This window comes from Typopeltis vanoorti, chromosome 13, assembly GCF_054136105.1.
Source record: "Typopeltis vanoorti isolate ZY-2024b chromosome 13, IOZ_Tvanoo_1.0, whole genome shotgun sequence".
In the NCBI taxonomy this organism is placed as follows: domain Eukaryota; kingdom Metazoa; phylum Arthropoda; class Arachnida; order Uropygi; family Thelyphonidae; genus Typopeltis; species Typopeltis vanoorti.
In genome coordinates, this window is record NC_143561.1 from 32,658,024 (window position 1) to 32,679,102 (window position 21,079).

The window sequence follows — 21,079 nt, forward strand, 5'->3', positions numbered from 1 at the left end:
GAAATACTTTCCTTCAAAATGGCTATAATGACCACACCACATGTTATTACACATACATTCACAAAGAGACAACCTACATTACAATACACATAGTATGCTAAAATCACACTAATTTGGTCAACTTTAATACCACTGCCCTGACCTCTGGTGGAAAAAAACCCACTATATCAAAGCTTGAGTCCTGTTGGGCTAGAAATTGCTAACAGATAAATTATCAAAAAAGGTACGTTAAGACTACTCGCAGATAAATTAGAATACAAAAAAGTATTGATGTTGAAAGTTTTTTTTACTTGATTTTACTATAAATGAAAGATGCCAAGAAATTATATTCTTGGTTTCATCCTATCTTCAAGCATAAGCAAACAAGTCACTTCACAGCTGATGCTCCCACTGATGAGAACTCAATAAAGGTAGAAGCTGGTCTGTAGCGGCCCTTCCTATAATGTAGCATTATACTTGTCCATAAGGATATGTGCATTATGGGATACTAAAGTAATTGATGTAAAGTTATTAGCCTCTATGGAAATATGACTTCTGCATTACTTCAACCTTAGTATCATTTCTGGATCTGGCTCCCAATGATAATACCTCAATAAAGGTCAAAACCAGTTTGGGTAGTGGTCCTTTTCATAATGTTTATCATTATACATGTGTGTAGGGATATGTGCTTTGCGTTATGGGCTACTAAGGCAATTGATGTGAAGTCATTAGCCTCTATATACAAGTACACAGTAGTGAAGTGACTTCACATGAAAACTTCGTTTGCTTACACTTGGATATAGGATGAAACCACGAATATCATTTCTTGGCATCTTTAATTTAAACAGTATTGATGGTGGCCAATATATATATATATATATATATATATATAATATGAGCTAAAATTATTGCTTTAAGTCCTTTAAACAGAAATTATATGGACTGACTTTGAACCATCCATATTATTATAATTTTTAGGAAACTATTATTAGATTAGAATGGGTGATCAAAATTTCACACACTTCCTTAAATTTGTGTTCATACTAGGTCTTTGTATGATGCAACAAACAGGTACCTTCAAATCAATTTGGCGTAGGATGTTAAGAATGTGATCTGAGAGGTCCGATTTACTAAAATTGTTACATTTTGTGTTATTTTTTACAGACTGAAATTATGCATCCAGTTTCACCAATATAAGGTCAGTTACCTTGTTCATATTAATAAATATCATATCCTTGTTCAAAAGTAACAAGGATATGATATTTATTTATCACTTCATCTATCTTTTCAAACATCCCCACGAATAGTACTGCGAATGGAAATAAGTTGAGAAGGGATATTTAGTATTTGGTCTGCTTTGCTTTTTTTGTATCAGTTTTCTTATATCAGTTTCACGTGTAACACATAAGAGATTGCAAAACCTATAACAGCAATGTGAGAGCAAGTGTTATGGATAAAACAGGAACCATAACAAGGAGGAGCTGTTGAGGAACTTTTCCATGTTTTTGAGAGAAATGAGGTCAAGAAAATGGGACAGTAATTTGATGTGTTTCTTCAACAGATGAGGAGGGATGTATGAGAATGTTTGCAATCAACCATCTTCCAATCAATTTTCAGATTTTGCAGCATTTTGGAGGCAAGTATTCTCTGCTTCACCACCTGTATTTCAGCCTAATAGCTTTGAATGCTATCCATTGCATTCAGATTGTCTTTATTATATGATTAATCAATCAGAAATTAAAAGCTGCCTTTCCAGAAAATTCTTCTGCTCCTGGTCCTGATGGTTTTGCTGCAATTAAGTTGAAGAATATTCCTCTCAATACCCTGCAGGACATGTTGAACCTTTTCTTGTTTATTAATCATATTCTTCCATTGCTTAAAAAGTCAAGGACCATTTTCATCCCTAAAAAATCAAATGCTATTCACCTGTCTCAATACAGACCTATTACTATTGCTCCCATATTTCTTAGACTATTCCACTAAATGCTGGTGAAGCATTTATAAAAGATATCTCCTCATGATGTTAAGCAAAGAGTCTTCATTCCTGCTGATAGATGTGCTGAAAATATCATCCTATTAATCACCACTATACCATTAGGATTTAGGATGCTGGCTGTTTAAATTAAAAATGTGTACCAAATTACATATAGCAATGGTCATTCACTGCATGTCATAGTGGATGGCTCCCTCTCTTCAAGCTATGCCACCAATGTAGGCATGCCTCAGGGCTCTGTTCTATCACCTACTTTCAATCATCACTAATCATATTCACAGTTTTGCTGTTGACAGTACCTTCATTCATCCTACTCTTTTCACAAACTATGCAATGCTCAGACATCCCAAGCTTCAAGATCAGCTTCAACCAATGCCTTAAACAGTAATCTCATACATTTTGAAACTTCCTTAAAAATTCTTAATGCTGTCTAGAGGACAAGAATATAATTTCTTGTCAATATAATGTACTTCATAACCAAGTGAAAGAGCTCCCTACAACATTCTCCAATTCAGAGTATTTTAATAATATCGTCATGTGCTATTTTATTTTACTATTTGTATATGGAAAATTATGATTTCTATATTGACTGAACCTTGGTATTTTCCTGGGTTTGGTTCCCACTGATGACATTTGAATAATGTTTATGTGGGCTTACTTCCCGGGAGAAGAGTGGTTCTGCTCTGCAGCATGTTTTTACCTGTCAATGAGTGGAACCACTGTTGAGTTTCCTGCTTTGGAATGATGACTTTAGTGATCCTTTCTGGTCACTCAGTGAGATTTAGAGTGATCTTGTAGATCTCCCAGAGTTTTTGGACAGGTAACCCTGCACTTTAACAGTACCTCAATAAAGCTTTTAACTGATCTGAGTAGTGACCCTTCCCATGTTTTTGTAAGTAGAAAATTCATGAAAATACTTCACACGCAAACTTTGCTTACATTGAGTAAGGTTAAAGACAAGAACATGATTCTTGTTAACTATAATATATATATATATTCCATATTGATCTCTAGAGCAGGGTTTCCAGACTACACTATGTAAAAATAAATAAATAAATGATAAAAAAATCCTTACCTAAAGATGCCTTCTGGAAAAATAAAGATCTGCTCAGAAGTTCTGTGAGTATCGAAACAAAGAAAAGAATGATAAGAACATTAATGTGGCCAGTTTCACATATGAAAGTGAGGCCTGGATATTCAAGAAGAGAGTAAGACAGCAGATAATGGCCTATGAAATGTGGTGCTATAGGAGAGCTCTGAAAATCTCATGGACAGAACATGTGGCAAATACAGATGTCCTACAGAGAATGAGACACAGAGATCTTTATTAGAGGAAATGATCCAGAGAAAGATGAGATTGGCGGGACATGTACTGAGAGGTTCCACAGGACAGAGGATACTAACAGTTTTAGAAGAAAAAATTAGGAGAAAAGGATCAAGAGGCAAAAAAGGAAGGACATAGCTTGAAGATATAAGATCATGGACAGGATCATATGGCTATGCAGAAACAAAAGAAAAGCCACCAACAGAGAGAACTGGAAGGACATGGTGCTGCACCCTCTCACCGAGGAAGCTACATGAAAAAGAAGAAGAAGAAAAAAAATCCTTAGCCTATTCAAAGTACTAAAATAGTATAGGTTTGCAGCCCAAAGACACAAATAATTAGATGTTATTTGTGTCTTTGGGCTGCAAACCTATACTATTTTAGTACTTTGAATAGGCTAAGGATTTTTTTTTCTTCTTCTTCTTTTTCATGTAGCTTCCTCGGTGAAAGGGTGCAACACCATGTCCTTCCAGTTCTCTCTGTTGGTGCTGCACCCTCTCACTGAGGAAGCTACATGAAAAAGAAGAAGAAGAAAAAAAATCCTTACTTACGCCTCTTTACTTTATACAGATGATGTTTTCCTCTGAAACGAAACAAATAGGCAATGCATTCTGAATGGAGAATCTATAGAAGAAGAAGAAGTAAAACATTTCAGCTCTTTAGGCACAATCTCTACTGAAGATAGCAATTTAAATATGAAAATTGACAACAAAATAAGCAAAACTCTTATGGTGGAGAGTCAACTAAATAAATTTATACAGCATAACCAAAATCAGTCAAAACATTAAACTATTTATATCCATGCAGTTAAAAGAAATTTTAAATTATGGATCTAAAAGTAAGGTATAGAAAGGTAGTAAGAAATAAAAGTAAGGTAGTAAGAAATAAAACTGTTCATCAAAGAGTAGAGACCATAAATATGAGAGGTCTCAGAAAAATTATGAGTATGGGAGTGAATAAACCAAGTGGCATCAGTGACAGAATCTTAGGAAAAATGATTATTATTATTATTATTGTACATAACACTTCCAGACAGTCCAAACACTCATTGAGGGAGGGCACCTACTCCACAACTCCCCGTCTCCACCAAATGCAACTACCTTCATCATCTACACCAATGCCATCTACCGCCGACCACCACCACTAGTATTTTCACAGACAATCACAAACATCCATGCCCACGGTAGGATTCAAACCCACAGCCTTGGCTGGAGAGCAGATACGCTGACCACTCGACCAACTCTGATGTTTATGTCCCTGTATAGAGCGGTTTCAAAGTTTCGCTTTTGGTTGGAAAGTGTACAAAGTTCAAAAGTTCAAATGCCTTGTGAGAAACGAGTACAAGGAACTCAAAGCATCATATGTCTCAGAATCTACATTCTTTTGTCATAATTTTTGGTAAAAATAATAAAATTTATAATTTAAGTAGAGAGTAATATCTTTTGTTTATACTTTAATTATTAATTAAGGAACTTGACGTTTGTGTCATTCAAGAATGTGAGTAAGTAAAACTAATCTATAAGTTAAAGATGGCAAAAAATTATATTCTTGGTTACATCCTTTATCAAAGTGTAATCAAAAAAAGTTTGTGTATAAAGTAACTTCTCAACTGGGCTATTTGTATACAGAGGCTAATGAATTAACATAAATTGTCTTATCTCAGATCCTGAATGAAGGAATCTTGCAAAGAAATCATTCATTCAGGGTCTAATATACTAAACTACACAAAAAAAGAGAAATACCTGTACATCAGCTGAGATTAAAGTGAAACTTCTTCACATATGTATAAAATTGCATTAATTTTATGTACCATGTATTTTAATCTATTGTGATCATACCAAGATCGAATTAGAGAATGTCTTAAAAGAGGATATTTAAGCCTCACTTTAGCTGTATAGAATGATTGTGAGTCACCAGATAGATATTAAGTAACAATTCATAGAAGGTATACAACTACACGTGTCCAGCGTAACGCCAGAAGCAGTAGCTTACACTGAAAATACGTCGATGTGAATTCTGTGAATACAAGAGTATAACAGTAAAGGGGAGAGCAAGGGATGAACCCAAGAGGAGAAAAGATATAGGTCATGTGCAAAGGGGACCCTGAAAAAGGGGGCGCTCAAACGAAGAATATAAGGGAATGAGCGCCGTATCGCGCTCTCTTGTCTTATCGTTTTCCTGGTTCAAGGTTCGGAAGTTAGCCAATGGTTCGAATAAGGGAGATGAAGCGTCAGTGCTACAATGTCGAACAGCGAGCTTTCCTGAGAATGTTGTAGGATTCCACGCAGAGTTGAAGGTGAAATTTCCAGCCCTAGCAGAATCAAGCCCTCGCTGAAAAGTCCCATTGAGAGGAATAGAGATATTTCCTGAGATGCAAAGAATCGAGTCCATGATTGGCAGTAATTATGAAGACAGCATAGCCCCTATGCTGGTGTAAGGACAGCCAACAGACAAGAGATAACCAGACGTACATGTGGTGCTGAAAGACGTGGAAAAAGGTTCAGTAAAGTAGAATTACTCTATTTTGTGTTTAGAATTCCTTAGAAGAAAGAAAATTACTTGTGAATGTAAATTATGAACATTATTCTAAAGAACTTTGTGGACAGACTCTAATTAGATAGTTAGCCTCCTTTTGAGAATAAGAAGAATTGTTTGGAAGAGGTCGTATGCGATTGATTTAACATAACGAGATTTGGACTGTAGATTTATAGTAACTGAATAACATTAGAATGTTTGTTATATTATCTTTTGAATAGCTTGCAGAAAGGAATTTTAGTTTAACACCATATCATTTGCTATCTATCCCAATGATCAGTCACTGTGTCTTACATGCTTTACAACCTTTGATTTAAATTTAAAGTGCGTTGATCTTTTAACTCGAGTTTCCTTATTTGGTATTGAGAAAAATTGAATGCCTAAATATCTTTAATGTATTTTGCTTTGATATTCCAATAAACATGATTTATTTGCCTATACCTGAGTCATGCCTGACTATGATTCCAAATTACCACTTATAAAAATAGAACCTCTTTTGGCGGGAAGGAATTAGAAAGTGTATATAATCATTATTATTATAATTACAGCTATTATAGCCTGTTTTTGTTTAGGAGTGTCCCTTATTTTAAATACATTGGCTATTATTACTCAAAAAAGGGGTATATATATTTTAGGCATTATGGGTCGATATAGAAGGCAATTATAGCAGAATAAAAGAGGTGGAAAAATTTTGTACATGCCTTGTTTGAATACTAGGATGTCTTCCAATTTCATGATCCTGCTGAAGGTTGTTAATAAGGGCGGGGGGGGGGGGGGGGGTTGACACAGGAAAATAAATTTGGAAACCTGGGTTTTGTGTTAATAATATATATATAAATATATATATATATATACTATTGTGTTTAGGGGTGCATATTGGGAGGAGAGGAGAGAAGGGGAAAAGGGTTTACTTATGGGGAAACTGGGGCAGGGTATATATAATCATAGATTTAGGTCACGACTGCAGTCTGAATCTATACTGCCATATTAAAGTAAAATATAGTGTAAGAACGCTACAGAATCTAGTATTGTCTCCCTAAGTAAGGATCTTTTCTGCTATAGGATACTGACTGGCGCAGCATAATATAAATTTGCCAGTATCCAAAGAGGACACAATCCTAGATGTAAGTATATTAGGCTCGATATCTGAAGAAGTAAAATAGCGATTGTCAAGAAAGAAAGGGAAGATATAAATTATAAAATAGAAGAAAAACAACAACCTAACAATGGTGCAGTCAGCAGGATGTGATTAGGGCCCCTAAAATTTTAGGTTAATAGGGAATAATCACTATAAATTGGTCTTGGCTTCGTAACAGGCAGTAAGGCAATTGTTGGAACAACAGAGAGTGTAAAAAGGGGTAAATTATTAAGTTTGTACGATGAATGCAGGTATGTCTCAACCATCAAGCTCAGATTAAGATGACTCTGAATTCTTTAGGACAATAAATCCTCAACAGGTTTTTCCTCAGTTTTCGGGGTGAGGAATCTGATGACGTTCTGGCATTTTTTGAGTACATAGAAGAATTGGTAGATGGAGTGAGCTCCAACTGCTAATTCTGCTCTGTAGTAAGCTTATTGGGAAGGCAAAGACTTACTTTTACACCTCGCCTGTCTTAAAAGAAACTTGAGATTACTATAAATTTAAAGAGGTCCTAATATCCCAGTTTTCTAAAGTAAGGAATGTGGGATCAAATTTATGGAAGCTCCAGAAGATGGTGCAAAAAGACAAAGAAAGTGTGTCAGACTATCACAACCAAGTCTTAGCTCTTGCCAATACGTTAAGTGTCTCTGACAAAGACCGGCACCATCTTAACTGGGCAGTCTTCCAACATTTTAGGGGGGGGGGGGAGATTGAGACAAGAACTGAAGGAAACAGCATTTGGGAAGGACATATCAAATTTAGAAGAATGCTTTACAGCAGTAAAACAAAGAGAGCAACTGCTTGAAGACATTTGTCACGCAGCCTCAATTGGGTCCGTCAATGTCATTAGAGAAGAGAGAAGCAGCATCAGGGATCAGGATGCTAAGGTAGAACATCCAGAGAGGAAAGAAAAGTAGAGGGCACAGAAAGGATGTGAAGAAAATAGACCTGAGACAGTCTACCAGGTTGCCACTAGCAGTCCAGGTCCTGGCAAAGTTCACTCATTGATTAAACAAGAGGTAGAGAGATTACAGCAGCCCATCATGAAGCGCCTGAATGCTGTACTTAGTCAACTGACAAAAGCTTCTATGACAATCCACGAGAACTCCTCATTTCCAGAAGAAAGAATTAATAACCTGATCCACCAGGAAGTTGAAAGGATGCAGACCCCCACTTCTTGATAAAATGGACACAATGACGCATAAGCTATCAGAACTGTCAGCAAAATGCAACAGCAATTCTCCTTTGTCCTTGGACGGAGATAATTCTGGAGGTTATTTCCGGGAGTCCCCAAGATGCTATAGCTGCAATAAGTTGGGACATCTAGCCCGTAACTGTTTCAGTAAACAGGGAAATTCAAAACAGAACTATCATTTTGAGGCCAAGTCACACGTGAGTAGCAAACAGGAGGAAGGGAAAGGAGGACGAAATTGAAAAAAAAAAAAAACACGGAATTAATAGTACAAGGAAGGATCTGTGGGAGAAACTTTAGGGCACTAGTAGACACAGGCTCATAGGTTTCTATTATCCCCCAAAAACTGCTTCAGGGAGATAGAACCATATGTAAAGGGAAGGGCAAAACACCTAGGAAGACCCATCAAACTTTTGGGAATATACTCCTCTGTTACCCAAGCTACGAAGTCTGTGCAGGTACCTGCCAGGATTTGAAATATCTGCTTGACACAATCTGCCGAGGAACTCCGCTCATCACTTGAGATTGATCCTAGGGAATGATTTCTTATATAAGTTTGGGTTCTCTTGTGATTACACTAGGAGGAAAGTTTGTTTTCAGGGAAGAAAAAAAGGGAACACCAGAGCCGAAGAGGGATCGCAGGCTAAAAGGGAAGAAGACATAGGGTTTGACACATTCATAAATTCGAAACTGAGTGAGGTCTCCCGGTCAAGGACCATAAACGATTCTGAGATAATCAAACCAGAGGAAGAGAGGGCACAAACTGGAGAAAAGGTTACAAACCACGACAAGAGTGAGAATAGCAAGGACACACTAGATATTAACTATGTGGGTATTAGGCAGGTCATGATTAAACCTTTAAAGAATTCAAGTTTGAAGAATGGAAGATTCATCCCCAGAGAATTGAGTGAGAAGCAAAAAAAAGAGTTTTTCTAGAAAATTAGAAAAACTCTTTTATAAAAAGGAGGGCCCTTTGTTAGATCCTGAATGAAGGAATCTTGCAAAGAAATCATTAATTCAGAGTCTAATATACTAAACTACACAAACAAAGAGAAATACCTGCACATCAGCTGAGATTAAAGTGAAACTTCTTCATATATGTATAAAATTGCATTAATTTTATGTACCATGTATTTTAATCTATTGTGATCATACCAAGATCGAATTAGAGAATGTCTTAAAAGAGGAATTTGTTAATATTATTTAAGCCTCACTATAGCTGAATTTCTTTAGTGTATTTTGCTTTGATATTCCAATAAACATGATTTATTTGCCTATACCTGAGTCATGCCTGACTACAATTCCGAATTACCACTTATAAAAATAGAACCTCTTTTGGCGGAAAGGAATTAGAAAGTGTATATAATCATAGATTTAGTTCACAACTGCAGTCTGAATCTATACAGCCGTATTAAAGTAAAATATAGTGTAAGAACGCCTCAGAATCTTGTATTGTCTCCCTGAGTAAGGATCTTTTTTGCCATAGGATACTGGCTGGCGCAGCATAATATAAATTTGCCAGTATCAGAAGATAAAACAATCCTAGATGTAAGTATATTAGGTCCGATATCTGAAGAAGTAAAATAACGATAGAAAGGGAAGATATAAAATTATAAAAATAAGAAAAACAATGACTTAACAATGGCACAGCCTATGAAACCAGAGGAAGAGATAGCACAAACTGGAGAAAAGGTTACAAACAATGACATAAAAATGCCACAGCTGACAGGATGTGATTAGGGTCCCTAAAAATTTAGATTAATAGGGAATAATCACTATAAGTTAGTCTTGGCTTGGTAACAGGCAGTCAGGCAATTGTTGAAATAACAGAGAGTGTAAAAAGGGGCAAATTATTAAGTTTGTAAGATGAATGCAGGTCTCAACCATTGAGCTCAGGTTTAGAAGACTGAATTCTTTAGGACGATTAATTCTCAACAGCTTTTTCCTCAGTTTTCAGGTGAGGAATCTGATGACGTTCTGGTGTTTTTTGAGTACATAGAAGAACTAACAAGAATTGGTAGATGGAGTGAGCTCCAACTCCTAACCTAACACTTAGTATCCCATGATACTAAGTGCATAGCATTACACATATCTCTATTATATGTGGCTTGCATTATAGGATACTACAGCAACTGATGTGAAGTCATTAGCCTCTACTTAAAAGTAGCCCAGTCATTAAGTTACTTCAGATGCAAACTTTGTTTGTTTACACTTAGATAAAGGATGAAACCAAGAATATAATTTCTTGGCATCGTTAACTTATATGTGGGTGGTCTGAAAAGTTCTCAGCCTAACAATAAAAAAATGAATTTATAATTTCAAGATTATTTTTATTTTTCAACATAATCTCCATTAAGACTAATACATTTATTCCAGTGATGCTCCAGCACCATTATCCCATCCCTGTAGTGGTTCTCAGTAATACTGTAAAATAACCTATACAGCTGCAATCACCTCTTGATTTGAAAAAAAAAAAAAAAATGCTGACCAATAAGGAAGGTTTTTAGATTTGAGAAGAGATAGAAGTCAGAGGGATTTGGGAAGAGATAGAAGTCAGATTTGGGAAATAGGATGGATGTTCCAACAATTCATAGGGCAGATCCCTTAATTTTCCCCATTGCCAAAACACCTTTGTGGGCAGGTGCATTGTGCTGGTAAAAGATGATTCTTTTCTTCTGCAAACCAGGTCTTTTCTCACAAATTTTTTCGTTTAGTCCTAGTCTGGTTAAAAGATCGGAATAATATTCCCCGGTTATTGTTTTACCCTTTTCAAGATAATTAATAAACAAAATGCCTCTAGCATCCCAAAACACTGATGCCATGACCTTTCCTGCTGATGGAATCAACTTTGTCTTCTTTGGCGCTGAACAACCGGCTTCTGTCCACTGTTTTGACTGTTGTTCGGATCCTGGTGCATAATGGTGAATCCAAGTCTCATCCATAGTAATAAATGGATGCACAAAATCAGTTTTATTCATGTTAAAACGCTCCAAGCACTGTTCAGAGATTTTCATGCGAATGCATTTTTGATTTTGCGCAGCACCCATCTTGCGCAAAGCTTTTTCATTTTCAATTCTTCACGCAAAATGTATCCTACACGTTCTTTTGAAATGCCTATAGTCTCAGCAATTTCTCGCACTTTGACTCGCCAGTCATCCAATACCATATTGTGCACTGATTAATGATTTTTGGTGTTGTTACACTTTTTGGATGTTCTTCACGTGGATCATCTTCAAGGTTGGTACGGCCATGTTTAAACTCAGCAACCCATTTCTGAATTGTCGAAAACAAAGGAGAAGAGTACCACATAAACTTTTATGAACTTCGAATGAATTTCTTTTGGCATTAAACCTTCTTTTACCAAGAATTTTATAACTGCATGATATTAAATTTTATCCGTTTCAAGGGATACAGACAACGCTTTGGTTTACAACAGCTGTATAAAAAAACTACTTGATAGAATGACTTGCAATTTCACACCTCAACTATAAATTATGCCATTTATGGTTGAGGCAGAGAACTTTTCAGACCACCCACGTGGTATAATCAAGTGAAAAGACTTTCTACAACTAGAAACTAGAGCTAATGTAATGTTTTGTTGTTGTTTTGTAATCCTCACCTACGAAAGGTTCGTAAACCTGTAGTACATTATTATCAGAGGTGAACTAAGGACTTTTTTTTTGGTATTTTTATTAATCACTTATAGCATCTCTTAACCTATGGTTCATGTTAAGAGATGCTATAAGTTAAGAGATGCTATAATTAAATTTTTTTTTTTTATATTTCTCGGTATTTTTTTTTTAAATTTTTTTGCATAATCTGAAAACCCTGCTCTAGACAGCAAACAGGGAGAACTTTTTCAAGCCGCTTCAGACCTTTAATAAGCAGGGTGGTAGGCTCACACTGAGTGATGAAGTTCATCTACAACATAAAAATAATCACAAACATCTACCTATGGTGGGATTGAAATCCACAGCCTGTTGATTGAAGAGCAGATACGATAATCACTCAGCCAACCAGATGAGCAGGTACGATCACTTAAACAGAATAAAACAAGACAGTGTAGCAAAGTAGGTGTTTGATGTTATATAATTATTATTATTATTATATAGGCACCCTAACAGATTCTGAAGACTCATTGCAGGAAACCCAATCTATCATACCTCTCCTTGAACCCATTAACAGACAAAGCACTCACAACTGACTCTGGCAACCCATTCCACTCCTCATTCACCACTCTCCAAGCAAAAAATCTAGTCCTCACACCCCTATTGACCACACCTTCATTCAACTTTGGGATGAACTCTTGTTCTAGTCCCTCGAGCTAAGTGTTGAAACATTTCCCCTGCATCTATCCTATAAAACCCTTTAAACAACTTAAATGTTTCTATCATATCCCCTCTTTTTCTCCTATCAACCAACTTTTGCAATCCACAAACCTTCAATCTATCCTCATAGCCAACCAATGTAAAAAAAAAACACCTATATATCATGGAATTTGTGAAACAATACTAAGGTATGGTATATAACTGTCTATGCAAACACAGCAGACAGACACCTATCAAATTTCGAAAAACTTCACCAAAGAATCATTTCAACACTGCTTTGGAGACCCAATACACACCAGGAAATAACTGAACTCCTAAATGGCAAAACACAAAATCCTGAGAATAAAGAATCTAAGACACTATGTACTATTAATAAGACACTATTTCATCATCATCATCATCAAATTCCTGATATGTATCCTCAAGGGGTGTACAGGATATGATAGTACTACATGAAAAATTTACATCATTACTAACTTCCTATCTACAATTTTCTTCCTATCTACAATTTTACTTGTCAAGACTCTAACATTATCAGATCTTATATTTCTATCGTCTAAGGCACTTTATACCAGATCAATCCACCTATATCTTGGTCTTCCTCTGGGTCGTTTTCTTGCCAACCTGGCAGAGAACACTTGTTTTGCTAATCATTCCTCGCCCATTTTGTTCAAGTGACAACACCACCAGAGATTAGCTCTGCCAACACATTCCGGGATGCTAACGATGTCAAGTTCTTTCCTTATATCCTTGTTTTTAATATGATATTGCCATTGATGCCATCTGTTCATGCCCCTAATCTTTCTCAGGACTCTCATATCTGTGGTCTCTAGTTTTTGGTCAAGTGTTTTACTTCTGACCAAGCTCTCAGATCCGTAAGTTACTATATCCATAATAGACACCATTTCAATAATGCTTAATGTAATAACAGAGAAAAGTATTCTCAACCGTGTGGAAAGGCTTGTGTTCATCGCACATGTTCATTGGATTTTAATGGTATAGAAATGGACACAGATTGCTAAGAAAATAACTATTTATTGACTTAATTGCTAATATTTCGCTGGTATTCTATCCAGCATCTTCAGAGCACACAAACAAAGTTTGTTAAGTAGCAAGACAACCACAATCCGGTGTAACAGTGGGACTAGTATGAGCAATTGTAGTGTACAACACAAAGACTAAAGTCCTAATTAGGCGCCATCTAAGTTGAAAAAATAAAAAAAAGAGAGAGAGAGAGAGAAAGCAGGTATTAATTTAGTCTTAGGATGACTGTCTCCCAAATCTTTGGCAGATTTATACAGCCATACTTGTTGAGGTTTTGAGTATGTTTCAAGGATTCTGTTGATTCCAGGAACAACCACTCTGACTTGTAAAAGCTTCTATGCAGCACTTTTGTTTTTTTCCAATTGATCCTGTGTGCAGGGGGGGGTATCCAAAGCATGGTCTGCTAGACCCGAACTGCCATAGCAAAAGTGCCGGATATATTTTTTGTGTTCACTGAGGTGGATGTCCACAGCTATTCAAATGTACTAAAAATGTATTCACTGTCTCTGGGCCATGTGGCCAAACATTTTTAATGCATCTAAATATCCAGAACCAAAAAATCCACTTTACAATGGAACTAGAAGCCAATGACTGTCTGCCCTTCCTGGACACACTAATCACACGTCTTCCAAAAGGTTCCTTATCATTCTCGGTTTATAGAAAATCCTCACATACAGGGAGATATTTACACAAACAATCATATCATCACCCTTCTCAACAATATGGCATCTTAAAAACACTACCTCATAGAGCCAGAGCAATTTGTTCCAATGACATTGCTCTCACTGCTGAACTTTCTCACCTACGCCACACCTTCCTGACCATTGACTATAATCTCCATAAGACAGATAAAATGCTAAATGCTCCCCAAAAAATCCCCCCCCCACTGTCTACCATAGAGGACTACAATAAAACTGTCACCATGCTATACATTAAAGGTATATCTGAAAAGATATCTAGAGTGCTTAACAAATACCAACTATGCACCGTATTTAAACCTTATATGAAATTGACAACTCTTATCCATTCACCTAAGGACAGATTCTCTCCTTTATCACATCCAGGAGTCTATGAAGTGCTCTGTTCATGTCCGAGCCTGCTATGGACAGACAGGAAGAACTATGGACATCTGCCTCAATGAACACAAAAAATATATCCGGCACTTTCACTATGGCAAGTCGGGTCTAGCAGATCATGCTTTGGATACCACCCGCACACAGGATCAACTGGAAAAAATCAAAAAGTGCTGCACAGATGCTTTTACAAGTCAGAGTGGTTGTTCCTGAAATCAACAGAAGCCTTGAAACATACTCAAAACCTCAACAAGTATAGCTGTATAAATCTACCAAAGATTTGGGAGACTGTTATCCTAAGACAAAATTAATACCTGCTTTCTGTCTCTCTCTCTTTTTTTTTTTCAACTTAGATGCCACCTTATTAGGACTTTAGTCTTTGTGCTGCATGCTACAATTGCTCATACTAGTCCCACTGTTACACTGGATTGCAGTTGTCTCACTACTGTAACAAACTTTGTTTGTGTGCTCTGAAGATGCTGGATAGAATTCTAGTGAAATATTAGCAATTAAGTCAATAAATAGTTATTTTCTTATCAATCTGTGTTCACATCTACACTGTTAAAATCCAATCAAAAGAGAAAGGTATTGCATAATCAGACCAAACACAACTCTCTACACAAACAGGCTTTATAACAATTTGTATGGAGCTGCCATGAGGGAGCATCTTAGACCCACATTACTCAACAACTTGTCATATAATGTAAAACATCTGAACAGTTACAGAACATTAAAAGCCAAATTATGAAATTGTATCAGCACACTTAATGCTGCAACAGCTGCCACACATTTCACATAAAACACTAACCACAGCAACAAATGCTAACAACAACAACAACAACAAAAAAAAGTTTAGTTAATTGTTAATCTCAGTAGCTTCAGAAAAGCTAATGTTAGCTTCAAACTCAGTGGATTACTTCACCTCATCATCCTTTTACTGTGAATACTAATTTACATAAATATATCATTATATTTGATAAAATATGATCATATTTTGTCAAACTTTGAAAAAAGAAAATTTAAACTTTGACATACAATCATATTTCCTTGTGTAACTGCAAACTACAATTACAAATTATTATTATAGTATTATTATTACTAATAATACATGAATTATGCTGTTATATCAATTGCACATTATGCATCTTATAATGATATTAATTAGAATGTGTTCTTTAGTGACATGAAAGAAAATGTAGTATCACTGCTTAAAGTTTACATTAATTTATTTGAAACATAATAAAGTAATTAAACAATAGTAATAATACTGTATAATAACAAAATATAAACTCTATAATATAAACTAGCCATAATATGTCTAGTTTACTCCATATAACTGTAGCATTTTGAAAATCTTTTATCTTAGCACCACCTTACATGGCTTTTTTTTCCTGATCTATAAAACTTAAATCCAGATCCCTGTTATTTCTCATGATTTCCCAAATATCCATCTTAAACTGAAAATCCTATCAATTTGGCCTAAACTGAGCCTGTTCTTTTTCAAGCTTCTGCTCCACATTTTTCTTAACCTCTTCTCATAATCTCAGAGAAACACTCAGTAGAGAAATTTCCAATAATTCTAATGTTCTGTTTTGATTTCCTTTCTTACAGATGGTTCCTATTAGAGCTCTATTGCAATTCTATATTAAGTAAACAAACAAGTTCCAGCAGGTATGTGGCTATAAAATAATAATGGATTTTATTACTTTTTTTTGTTTAATAGTTTCTGTCAAGATGCCTTTCAGGGTTTTGTTCAATAATTGTAAATCTACAAGGATCATGAGTTCATTTATGAAAAATAATCAGCTTTCAAATGTGAACTACTATAGTATTCAGAGGGCATCTTCATGTATAACTGATGTCATATAGTACGAAATAAGGTACATGTTGCATGCTGTAAGAACACGACGAACTTCACTGGAAAAGATAAATACCATTTTATGTATCATGTAAGTTACCCACAATAATAACTGTAAACAGTGAGCTTTTTTTTTGAACACTACTTTCTTTAGGCAGCATGAGAAAATAATAAGCATAACGAGCTGTATGTCAAATTGCATACTTGCAAATGTTTCATTTCATGTTTTATTAGTACATAAATGTCAGTACTCCATGTCAACTAGGTTGGCCAAGTCATTTCAGTACTTCCTCTCCAACCAACAACCTGTGGGTTCAAATTTACATGAACAAGGATGTCTGTTATTATATTTAAGTGAGAGATGGAATACATCACCAAATATGAGATCACCATGCCACTTGCTGGAGACCTGGAGTGGCTTGAAAAAGTTCTATGTTTGGTCCCTAGAAGAGCATTTTCAGATTATGTAAAAAATAAATAAAATATATATAAATAAAAAATAATAATGATGAAAATCCTGAGGTAGCCTTATGTACTATAGGTTTAAAACCTTTCATGGGTCGGAATCACACAAAAAAAGATAAAATAAAATAAAATAAAATAATAATAATAAAATAAAAGTGAACTTCAGAAAATCTCATTAATATTCACATTAATATCAATATAAATAAGAACAACAATTTTTTATGAAACTTTTTTTTTAAATTTTAGATAAAAAAACACACACTTGCCCTTCTTTGGATAATACCATAAGAAAGAGTTGGATATTCTGAAAAAGTAAATCCTTGTCTTAACCACTCAGGTCCAAATCTTGCCTTTACATCACCAAAAAGCAGACTTTTCAATTCCTGTAAATATATATATAAACAATGTATTATTTCTTGTTCCTCTCTTGGCTATGATTACTATTACATATGAAGAATTAACTAGCAAGATTAATTTAATGACTTTTTAAATATTAATAAACACATTCAATGAATAACTGTATTGATCCAGTTTGTACCAGAAGAAAATGGAAAATACTGCAATGATTGCCAGTTCCTCTCTGTGAATTCACTTACCATGGCAGATCATTTCCCCATCCAGATGTCCTTAGCAATGCTGGAGTACCCTAAGGCACTGTACTGTTGCCTACACTCTTCACATCCTTTACAGTAATGCGTTTTCTCACCAACCACAAATCCAATCCACAGTTCTGCCGATGATAGCACACAAACCTTGTACTGCTCAAATGATCCAAGATTTAAAATCATCTTAACCAGTGTCTTACAATGCCAATAAAGATATTCTAGATATTTTAGAATATTTATTGGATACACTGCCTAATTCAGAAAGCATGGTAGTCAAATGCAGAATTATAGATAATCTGGAGCTGAGCTTTCATAGTACCTATATATAAAAAGGAAAATAAACTGAATGTGAGAATTACATTCCATTTATTATCCAGTGTGGATGACAACAGCTTAGTGAACTTTAAAGCTACCCTTCACAGTTCTGTGTTATTTCTCATATGAAATATCTCAGTTCTTCTCTTTACTTTTGAGAATATACCCAGATGTCCAGTCAAGATGAGATTTTTCTTTCACTCTACTAGCCTTTCCTGGCACAAATACTTCATATCTCCAACCTCCTCAGCCAGCAAAAAAATGTGGTATCTCTATTCAAGACACTACACTCTTTCACTCTCTCTCTCTCACCTGCAACTCTTAAAAAATATATATATATAAAAAAAAAAAAAAAAGTTTAATGACATAAATAAAGGTACATGAAAAACCACTCTAAAAATAATTGTCATTATTTTTAGAGGTTTACTAAACATGTAAAAACATGTTTAGCTGATGGTTAACATCCATACACAGTTCAGCTTTTCTTTTGTTCCAGCTAAACTATTCTTCTTTCATTTCCTCTATCTGTCTACTCTCTAAACCAATTTCCTCTATCAATGCTCCCAAATGATTACAACTTACATCTGTTGTAATACAGATGCAAGCTGTCTTCATACCCCACATTAGACTTCAGCACATTGGATATTTTATATGAACCCTTTGGAAAACATCATCATCTCCCTGAAAACCAAACAACCAGATCTGAGCAAAGCAGTCCATATGTGGCTTGATCAAGGTCTTATGAAACAAAACCATAGCCTCTTTACTACATATCAAATTCCTCATTGTTACTGATGTAATCCACTGTGATGTCCACATAATTTTGATAATGTGACCCATAAACTTCAGGTCCTTCCCCCCCCCCACCTGCCCATCACCACCACTCATCTCTTCTAAAATATCCCCACTAACTGCATGTGTGCATTCCATTTTTGACAACTAAATTTATGCACTGCAAAAATCAAGCTGACCTTGTTTGAGAAAAATCCTTCTCTGTTCTCACACTTATCTTCCTCTTTCATTCCTTCTACCTTTGTTCTTTTGGACAGCCTTTCTCACATTATTTTCCTAAAAGGCTACAACTGCCAGCAGTTCAAGAAACATATCAGCAGGTTCAGTTCATTCATTCTCTTTAATTACCTTGTTCATACACATAGAACTCTTGAAAAGTTACAAACCTTTCAAGAGTGCTATGTGTGGCATAGATAGAAAAAAAAAATCTTAAAAATCTTAACAAACAATGCAATAGCATTCTTGCAAATAATATGCTTCATTATCATAGTGTCTAATGCTTGCAGTTAGGTAATGTGACTGATTTTTTGCTATCAATGTTAACTCAATCACTGAACAGCTTCCTCCCACTGTAGACAAAGCTTTGTATGTTGATGACCTCACAATTTATTGTCACTCTCATAACATGAGAGTAATTGAAAGATGAATTCCGTAAACAATTGATCGTGTTTCTCTATGGGCTCTTAGTAACGGGTTCAGGTTTTCAAGAAAAATAAAGTGTGCGTGTGTGTGTGCACTTTATTTCTCTTAAAATAAAAATGCTTCTGTCGCCAGCAGCAACAGAAGCCAAGTTGGAACTCATCTTTGACAGAAAACTTACATTCCTTGCACATATTTGTCAACTAAGAGAAAAATGCAAGAGAGCAATGAATCTCCTTCACACCCTATCCCCTAGTGAATGGGATGCAGAGCAATCTTCATTGCTTCATCTTTATTTGGATTATGGGTTCTCAAGCAGTGGTGTCACGTGCCCATTTTGGTTGGGTGTATGCTTATGCACCAGCAATACAAAATTCACATCAATTTGACCACATTTTTACCAATGTATGAGGTTTTAAGAGTGCATAGCACATCAGTGCTTATCTTAAATGGTCCAATGCAATTTACAATTAATTGTAAATTGCATTGGACCATTTGGTTACAATTAACGACTACGCAGATTTGTAATCAATGGTAACCGAAATATAACCAAATGTGGGATTTTGTTTTCTGCCACCTAATACAACATCCTTAATGCAACCACTAGAACAGGATGTGATCGCTACCTTCAAAACTTACTACATAAGAACATTCCAATACATTTTGGATAAACTAGATAAGGATAACTTACTGACAGTTATTGATGTGATGAAGAAATTTTCTATTCTGGACTGCATCAAACTTGCTAAGTTGGCATAATCAGAATTGAAACCATCAACTTTAAATGCATGCTGGAAAGCTACTTGGCCAGAATGTGTGAAAAAGAAAAACCCTGTACCTTTGCATACAATTGAATATCCCAATATCATCAGATTAGCACATGCAGTTGGAGAGAAGGATCTGATGATTTTTCGTCTGCAGATATTGAAAAATTGATGATTGACAAGGCTGTTAATGATGATGAAATAACTGAAGCTGTCCTAAAGAATCTCGATGAAAAAGAAATTAAGTGATGATGAAGAGATTCTACTCACTGCAGGATTAATTAAAGAAGGGCTTCAAATGGCTAGTAAAATTGCAAAGTCATTTTTTTACACATTATCCAAATACTGAATGAGAGCTGAAGTCATGTATGGTGATATGGTGATATGAAGAATTATACAAAGATCTAGTTCAAAACAGGATTTCAACAATTAATTACAGAGTTCGTGGTTAAAAAAAAAAAAAAAAAAAAAAAACCTTCAGAATTATTGGAAATTAATGCTAATTTAGTTCTTTTACTGAAGAAAACGTTTTGCCATTGCAGTATGAACAGGACTGCCAAAGTGTTTCAAGTGATGGAAGTGATTTAATTCCAGTCTCTCACAAAAGAATGCAGCTACTGTGTGATGGTGAATAAAATTTAACTAATAACCATATGTGCGGGTGCATTTGGACCTTTTCAAATTTCTATTTTATTAGTGACACACTATTTTCTTTAAGAGATGCATATACATGTTTTGTTTGAAAATAATTTATTGTTCGTATTGGGTTTTCACATCTGGAACCATTCTTCCATTTTTTCATATGCACTGTATTCTTTTTTACATGGTTTTCATTTATTACACGATTTTTTCTGGAATCAATCTACAGTGTAAAAGGAGAATTGGGTATATTTATAGAAAATTATATATTAAAACTTATCTATGTTGGTGTCTTAAATGCATCGGTTCACACTTCATACACATAATACAGATGAAACTCATAAAACAAAAACAGCAACTCATGACAAATGTCAACATTCGATTGGATTGGTT

At 35.3% G+C, this 21,079-nt stretch overlaps 1 protein-coding gene across 7 annotated transcripts in view; it reads right to left on the reverse strand.

Moving 5' to 3' along the window:
- LOC150100035 (putative ubiquitin carboxyl-terminal hydrolase MINDY-4) overlaps positions 1-21,079 on the reverse strand; it is a 376,809-nt gene that overhangs the window by 271,782 nt on the left and 83,948 nt on the right. For all 7 annotated transcript variants that reach the window (XM_090402889.1, XM_090402887.1, XM_090402888.1 and 4 more), the window contains exon 7: positions 17,195-17,315. In XM_090402889.1, the coding sequence (XP_090259015.1) occupies positions 17,195-17,315 (121 nt within the window). The remainder of the gene's footprint in view (positions 1-17,194; positions 17,316-21,079) is intronic.